At 38.1% G+C, this 9,137-nt stretch overlaps 1 protein-coding gene across 1 annotated transcript in view; it reads left to right on the forward strand.

The window, feature by feature from the left end:
* The first annotated feature begins 202 nt into the window (after nucleotides 1–202).
* Igsf10 (immunoglobulin superfamily member 10) overlaps nucleotides 203–9,137 on the forward strand; it is a 25,189-nt gene continuing 16,254 nt past the window's right edge. Inside the window, 4 exon segments of the mRNA XM_010625320.1 lie at nucleotides 203–272; nucleotides 1,809–2,003; nucleotides 3,329–3,458; nucleotides 4,931–5,321. Of these exon segments, the coding sequence (XP_010623622.1) occupies nucleotides 1,810–2,003; nucleotides 3,329–3,458; nucleotides 4,931–5,321 (715 nt within the window). The 5' untranslated portion in view covers nucleotides 203–272; nucleotide 1,809.

The raw sequence follows: 9,137 nt of genomic DNA on the forward strand, positions 1-9,137 counted from the left end.
AAAGCTTCCAACCACAATAAAAACAAGCATTATAATAAAGGAACGCTTCTGGATTCATTTGGCAACAGCAGTACCTGCGATTACCGAAGCGCCTCCACCACTGTGAGAAAAGTGTGACTTCTGAGCAGCAAGCCAAAAATTATCAGCCGTTTGCTTACTTTGGGAGCCAGGACTTTTCCTCCCTCAGGTCTGGATTCGGTTTTCCATTTCCCGAGAAGATTTCTCTCTCTCCGCGTCACGAGAGGATTCAGGACCAAGAGTGAAGAGCTCAGGTATTGTCGATTCCTGTTTCATCGTGCATATGTTTAGGGTTAGGTTTGTGTCCTGAATCCATATGTTCTCATGCTTAAATAACTCACACGTGGGCACATGCAGAACTTCTGTCTTCTAGCTGAACAGAGACACTGTCGTCCCCACGTTCCTTCCTCCTTTCTCGGTCCAATCATAGGCAGGTGGAAGTTCTGTCTCCAAAGCAAATGGTTCCAACGTCAAAAGTGGTCATATGATTAACACTCTATTACATTTTAATTTGGTCTAAACTCCAAATTCTATTTTTGTGTCGCTATGAAAGTATAAGCAATTCAACACCTGTATTATTTCTAGCATACTTCATAGCTGAAGGGTGGTTACTAGCAAAATCCAAAATAATCCTATTCCAAGGAATACTAGGCTTTATACGTTATTTAGGTCACTTTTGTTTGCAAAGCATGATAAAGATTTCCTTGCAAGCCTGTATGTTTTGAATTTTAGGAGAGAATTAAGTTTGCATATCTAGGTTTCCCTCACATGTGGGTAACAGATACCATTTTTCCAACAAGATGAACATACTTCTTCCTTGGTTATGCTCCCCCACGCCTGTGGCAGACGTTGCAGGGAGAAAGGACCAAGGAAAGAGTCAGCGGGGTGTTTCTAAGCAGAGCCAAAGGAGACAGCATCATGCCTGCAAGAGGTCAGCTTGGGGGCTGCACTTCAGGTCCAAGCCTCAAGGCCTCCCAGCCAGTCAGTTGCTGCTGCTGTGGTCACTAGTTGGCAGAGAAATGTCCAATGTGTCTTTTTTGGCATGGACATGAAGGCATGTTAGAAAGAAATTTATTCTTCTTTCCAGTGGACTATTACAACTTTAAAAAAAATTTTTTTTAATTTGGTACTGGGGATCAAACTCAAGTCCTTGCACTTGCAAGGCAGGCAGCAGAACCAGTGAGCTAAATCCCCAGCCCTTAAAAATGTTTTGAAGAAGATTTAATCAAATAAGAAAACACACATTATACATTAAATGCTTCAATGTTATAAAACTAAATTTGAAAATATATAGACATATGTATGCCTTTATATACATACAATATACAAAAAGGTTGGAAAAGAATACAGCAAAATGCTGATTATATGAGTGGAGATTATTTTTTCTTTTTTTATTTATTTAGAGTTTCCTTATTTTCTAAGATACCCGTGTATTGTTTTTGTCTTTGGAAAGTTAATCCAAAAGGACTCTTGTATAATAGGAAACGAAACCTTACATACTTGGGTTGTCACAATATCTTCATGATGCTCTGTAGTTTCCCTTTTAACAAATCTTTGCATGATAGAGATTGCTGCTTTTCATTAAGAAGCTGAAAAGAAATTTTCTCAGCAATAAATATCCCACTTGATCATAAGGTTCAGTGTGAGCCCAGAACACCCTATAGTTTTATATAGATTTGAATGAAATTAGCCACGTAGGAACTTTAATGTAGGTCCCCAGCATTCCCAGAGATGCTAGGTAGTGAAACTGCTTGGACCATTTGTGACTCCAAAGTGTGATGCTTTTTCAGGATGAAGGTGAGAGGAAGGGAAATCGGGAGTTTGCTGGTCTCCTTCACTGCGGTGTGCCTGGTGGCCGCCCCTGGGAGCAGGGCCTGTCCTCGCCGCTGTGCCTGTTACCTGTCCACAGAAGTCCACTGCACCTTTCGGTACCTGACCTCCGTCCCAAACAACATACCGCCTGACGTGGAACGCATCAATTTAGGGTGCGTGGGACCCGGTCTAATCCCTTTCTCAGAGAGGGATAGAGCAGATGAGTCACTGCCCAGTGACTTTGGAAGATTAACCACAACTGTTTGTTTGCTTGTTTTTTCTTTTGAAATGAGCTTGCTTTGGGGGAACAACGTGCACATTTCTTTCTGCTAATCTGTTAGTCGAATAAAATCTAAAACCTGAGATCCTTCTTACCAGGTTGGGAAGCTCATGGTTGTAGAAGAGCTTCCCTCTGGATACATTTTTATTGGAAAATAATATAGCACCAGGTAGGAATAAGCGTTATGATATATTGTGAGAAACGACAGGGCAACTGGAACTATTGTCCTTTCTGTGAAAGATATGAAAAGTCTGCTATCTCTTCTGTAGGCCATTTGAGATGTATAAATGCCAGGACATGGTAAGTACCCAATTAATGTTACCATTGTTGTTAGTGGTTTATTTAAGATTCTTGCCTAATTAAATTTTTCAAAAGATGCTTATATTTTAAAGGTTCATGTAAAAGTACTTATGTGACATTAGTGAGCATGTACTTAATATCAAGCACAAGTTTGACACTGGGGACATAATGATGAATAAGTGACATTATTCACCTCTAGAAGCTATTGCGGAAAAGGGAAGACAGATGCACTTAGACACAATTTAAAACGAACTGTAACAGTATACAAAGTGCCTTGGGAACAACAACCAAAAATAATGGCCAACATTAATTGTGTACTTACTGTGTAGGGGCATTGGGTTAAGCACTCCATATATAGTCACTCATTTAAACCTCAGAACACTTTGGAGTAGGTTCTCTTAACGTCCCTTTATAAGTGGGGAAACAGACACAGAAAGTCTCCCAATTTTACTTGGGGAAGCACAAAATTTAAGCACCTAAGCTTATAGCCACACCCAGACCATAAGCCACTAAGTTCACTAGAAATTAATTCCACCTGAGTACGTCAGGGCTGGCCTGGATCTTAATGTTCACAAATAGAAAAGGATAGAGTCAAAGGCAATCCAAACTGAAGTTCCATTGTGCGCATAAAGATTTGAAAATGAGAATGAATGAGGTGCTTTCCAGGATTGTGGAGGGGCTAACTGAAATTCAGACTGAAAGACTGAATAGGGCAAAGTGACCTTCAGTAGAATCTGGTGAATGGATTATATAATATTTCAAGGATTTGAATAACTCTTTAGGGCACAAGGAAAGCATTGGATGTGTGTGTGTGTGTGTGTGTGTGTGTGTGTGTGTGTGTGTGTGTGTGTGTGTGTTTCACCTTAGAACTTCAATGAATGGATTTAGCTTATGCCAAGACTGACATTTTTATTTCAGGTTCAACAGCTTGATTAGATTGACAGAAACAGATTTTTCTGGCCTGAATAAATTGGAGTTACTCATGCTGCACAGTAATGGCATTCACACCATCGCTGACAAGACCTTCTCGGATTTACAGGCTCTGCAGGTGACCCTGGTGGGAGTGGGGGATTAAAGAGGTGAGGTGGACCTGAGAAATGGTCCTCTAAAAGTCATCCTCCTCTGAAATCTAAGAGTATACATTCTGTTTACTCTTATTAGATTAGAAACAGACATCAAGGAAGAACCAAAAAACTGCCTGCTGTTTTAATGCAACCATATATGGAAATTAGAATAACAGGAAAATTCTGAGACCAGTTTTCTCTTATCTCCAGCTAAGGCACAGGAAAAAAAAAACCAATACTCCCAGATTAATAAATCCTTAAGATTTAATCCTAAAAGGTTATATCTCATCTAACACTAGAATGTGATCACTTAAAAACGACTATATTAGATATTAGTTTCCTATAAGTCAGTACACTGTTTTCGTCATGATCACTTTTACTTCTTTCTACTCTGCCTTCTTGAAAATTTTTAAAGTTATAGGGACTCCCAATAATGCATAAAGTCTTATAAGAATTACCACACAAGTAAGTGAGAAACTAAAAGGTAAAACAAGTCTAAGGATGAGATGAGGGAAGTAAATACAGAGGAATGTATACATAGAAACTTTTTAGCCTGCTCTAAGTAGGACTTGAAGCTTTTGAGAATCTATAATCTACTACACTTTTAAAAATAAATAAGACTACTGTTCAGGAAAAGCATTGTGATTTCTGATTTTAAATCAGAAAGAAATGCCTGACAGAACTCTTCATAAAATAGATACGGTGTAATAAAATAAAGGCAATAATGCCCTTATAAAAGATGAACATTAGCACTCGTTGACTCTTGATATCATTGTAGTGCTACATGAGGAAGGTTTTAACCATGGTGGGGAATAATATACTACAGAATATTAAATGCCTTTGTTGATTTAACTTAATCAGGCTCTGTTTGGAATACATATTGCATATCTTTCATGGCATTCTCTACATAGCTACATCGTCATTTTCTTGACTAGGCTTTCAGCTGATTCTGAGGGACCTTTGGTTTGATACTGTACTTCCAGGTATCATTTGGGATAAAGTTCTTCTTGGTTGCCAGTTACTTGTATGCCACTGTGCACTAAATTCCACCAAATCTTTTCTTTTTTCTTTTTTGGTACTGGGGATCAAACTCAGGATCTTGCACTTGCGAGGCAGGCAGCGGAACCACTGAGCTGAATCCCCGGCCCCATCGAATCCTTTTTAAACAAGTCCAAACTATCATGTTTCATTTATAATTCAATATATATCTTTAAATTAAAGGATCTTTTAAAAATAACCACAATATTATTGTAATTTTAACAATTCCTTAACATAAAAAAATTTGAGTGTTCTAGTTTCTTGTATAAAATTAGCAACTAATTTATTAGAATTGGACTTCTAACAAGATGTTTCCATCACATTGGATTAATTTCAACATGTTTCATTATTGAAACAGAATTTTCTCCTTTTGTGTGAATTTCTTTGACAATAGTGTGTTTTCTTTTTTTATTCATAGGTCTTAAAAATGAGCTATAATAAAGTCCAAAAACTTCAGAAAGATATTTTTAATGGTCTCAAGAGCTTAACTCGGTTGCATATGGACCACAATAACATTGAGTTTATAAACCCAGAGGTTTTTTATGGACTCACATCTCTCCGCCTGATACATTTGGAAGGAAATCGGCTCACTAAACTCCATCCAGATACATTTGTTTCCTTGCGCTACCTTCAGATATTTAAAACATCTTTCATTAAGTACCTGTACTTGTCAGATAACTTCCTGACCTTTCTTCCTCAAGAGATGGTCTCTTACATGCCTGACCTAGAAAGCCTTTATCTGCATGGGAACCCATGGACCTGTGACTGCCATTTAAAGTGGTTGTCTGACTGGATACAGGAGAAGCCAGGTATCTGCTTAAATTCTTTATATCTTTTCTTAATTAAATAGGAATATAAACATGAAGGTGTTTTATCAGCAATTGAGAGCCATAGGTAATTTGCTGAAGAAAAAGTGAAGTTCCACAAATAATTCAGTGACAATGATTCCTTTATGTCTGCATTAGTGCTACAGTGGTACAGTCAAGAAATTGTGTCGGAGACCTACAGCCCCCAACACTTAAATTCTTTACTCTCTGGCACATTATATTAGAAGTCTGCTGACCTCTGGCTTAGAGAATCAAGCCTGTGTGCCTTTGCCCTCATGCCTGGACCTCCCAGTGTGGCCGTGTCCTATCCTCTACCTCATTTCTTTCCTTTACCATCTTCAGCCTCTTTCTCATCCTGGACACACAACATTTTTTGCTGTCATTACTCTGAACTTCTTCCTGACACACCGCCGCTGTTCCTCCAGCTCACCCCAGCTGTTGCCTGTGAGGGGAGCCCTTCCTGGCCTCTGTTTGAGGGGCTTCTAGTCAGAAAGCCAGCTAGCTTTGCTCAGTCTACACTTCAGGGAAGTTTGGCTGCTCTCACGCCCACCTCATCTACAGCAGGTTAATAATTTTCCTACTTCTGTAGTTGGCCTCCACTTCCCTTCTTGTGTTGGTAACAGTTTATTACATATACTAGTAGTAGATAACTGTTGCCTTTCTGTGTTGAATTCATTTATCTTTAGTCCCTACATATGCCTGGAGCATAGTAGGTACTAGTAACTTTTGTTAAACACAGCATTTATTAGTTTTGATGATGAATACAAATGAGCCTACCACCCACTGAATACCTATAGCAGTATGTTCAAACGTGTAATTCTTATCTGTATTTTTCAAATACATGTCATTTATGCATATATATAGACACACACACACACACACACACACACACATATATATGGCAATTAGACAAATGCTTTATGGTTAGCATCTTTTAGTCATGTCTAAGTAATTAAGTGTTCTCCTTTTGCCTAAGATAGCTTGCTGATAATCCTACAACACCCGTAAATAAGTCACATCAACTTTGTACTTTGAAATGCTTTCTTTTTTATTCCAAGAGATCTGAAAGTTTCTCACACCTTCAGTTGTCTTGTTTGGCCTGTGATAGGCAATCCTTTGCAAACACCAGGGTAGTCAAACGTAGCATTCTTCTTCTGGGGGTATCTTTCATTCTTTGATTCCACAAGACTCTTGGTATCGCTTTTCTATAAAACACAGATCTGTGGCCATTTTTCTGACAAACATTTGTTTCACAGATACTAAATATATGTCCTGCTGCTTTGTTTCTATGCATTTCTATACCCATAACTTTCTTATTTTAATACCAAATAATAGAGTAAGCTTCATAAAAAATGAACAATTTAAGTACTAAATTCAACAGATTGTTACTAATAATACATGGCACAGAATGAAAGATAAAACAATACAAATAACCATGATAATATTTGCAGGAATCCAGGTAGTGAGAGCAATGACGAAACTGCCTGCTGGCTAGTTGCTACCACAGAACTTTCTCAATTGTAGGACACATCTAAATCTGTAAGTTAAAATGTCCAAAAAATATCGTCTTAAAATTAAGCCTGCCAGCTTCTCGATCTACCCACTTTGTCCCTCCTTTCCCATCCCCAATCTTTCCTAAGCCTCCCATACTAAGTTTTCAGCCTTGTAGGCTAACTCACAATTGAACAGTCATTCTAATGGTGAAGGGTGAAGGGATAGTAAGAACATCGAAAAGGTGTTAGGAGAACGTGAAGCAGGGCTGTTCTTGCTCTGCTGTTAAGTAGTATGCAGTCAGTGATGGAAGAGGATGTGTTAGGCAGCATATGAGTGAAGGTAGAAGGAACAGTGCATACCAGAGCCTGGTAGGGCTCAGCAGGGCTGAAGAACAGAAAGTTTTCTGTTAGACTGGAACCTGCTATGATGGAGGGAATGGAAGTGACACGATCAGGTTTGCATATAAGGCAAAATATCTGCAGGTTCACATGCAGTCAGCAATAACTATAGTAAGGTGTGAGCATCATTTCGTGATGACAATTAGGCCAGAAATCTGGCACATTTTCTATTTTCATACGGTCTGATCTCAGAGTTCTGATAAGTACTGCCTCTCAGTAAGAGGTGACTGGAAGGAGCCTTTTATGATCGTTCAAATCTTTTCATTCTTGTGCCCTCTGCAGAGGTTTACACTAACATTTGCTGAGGAAAGCTGATTGGCCAAATATCTGTGACATCACCTTTTACACTGAAATACATCAGTTCCCTTTTATCCATGGGGGATACATTCCAAGCCCCTGGTGGATGATGGAAACCTCAGTGCCATGTGATTCAGTGCTTTGTCTATCTCAACGAAGCACTGTAACCATAACATTTGCAACTTAAAATGCAAATAGAAAAACTAGCTATAATTTTCATCCTTCATTATAATTTCATAGATAAAGTGATTCTTAGCTTAGATCATAACAAGCTTAGCATGTGAGCTTTTTTCTTTCCTTTGGCTGACAGTTTTTGCCTTTAGTTTAAAGGAAGTACTTTATAGATTTTCTTTGGGATATCTGAATTGCCTGCATCACATCTCTTGCACTTTGGGATCATTAGTAAGAAAAATAAGAGTTACCTCACATAATCACTGTTACACTATGACAGTCAGAGTGACAACTGAAGCAGGGAATAAGTAACAAGCATGAACTTTGGATAGTGGGGACACACTGGAGGGAGGATGGGATACTGAGATAGTGCGAGCTTTCACCGTGTTACTCCAAACAGCATGCCATTTAAAACTTATGCGTTATTTATTTTTAGAATTTTTCAGTATGTTTTCAGATCATGGTTAAACAAAGGTAACTGAAACTAAGTCAAGCAAACCTGCAGATATGGGAGGATTTCTGTACAGACAGGAGAGACTGGAGTCCTGGGTTAGAGTACCTTTCTTAGGCCTTTGAGAGGAAATGCTGACATGTGTAAAGGCAATTTGATTCTATCTAACCACTAATCAGGCAAATTAGATATTAAAAAATCCAGTGCTTAAATTCTGTGTCTAATGCATAGTACAGGAGCTACATATGGAATGGTGCAGAAATCTCAGCCACATTTTATATATGGAAAAACTCTTATCTAGTGACTATTTTAAATACCCTTACTAGAGATGTATTTAAAGTACCCATGTATGTGATATCTGAATGTGGAAATGGGAAGTCTATGATTTGGAAAGATTAGTTCAGGTGCCATAAGACTTGCAAGCTTATGACTCTTCAGAACGTCGGACCTTTAATGAGCTATCTGTTGTTTGGGTGCAAAGCTATCTCCTATTTCGTTAAATCTGATTCTCATCAACCTGTAGAACTTTCACCACTCACTACCAAAGTTGTAAACCTGAGTCTCACCTAGATTCTTCTCACTCCCCCTGCTATGTTCTACTATTGTTTTATTCCCACTGTTTTACCTGCTTCATTATCTCCTGAACCTAACTATTTCTCTCCATTCCTATGTCTACCAAGCTAAACCAGGCCATAATATCTCATATTTCAGGCAAGGTTCTTTCGTATAATGAAGAAAAATTTCAGTTTTAAATGATATCTACTTATAAAGTGATCATTTACCAAATGAGTTATCTTTTCAAGAACAATGCAGTTCTATAATTGTCCTAAAACATTAAGAAGAAGAAGTAAACTATTATCAATAAAAAGTGATGAATACGAGCATATTATTTTGGTTTTTGCTATTTTAAATAAAGAACTAAATTATTCAGCTAATACTAAGTAGCAAATATATATATATATATATATATATATGCACACACACAAA

This window comes from Fukomys damarensis, unplaced genomic scaffold (genome assembly GCF_012274545.1).
Source record: "Fukomys damarensis isolate Sample0158 unplaced genomic scaffold, DMR_v1.0_HiC HiC_scaffold_37, whole genome shotgun sequence".
NCBI classification, from domain to species: Eukaryota; Metazoa; Chordata; class Mammalia; order Rodentia; family Bathyergidae; genus Fukomys; species Fukomys damarensis.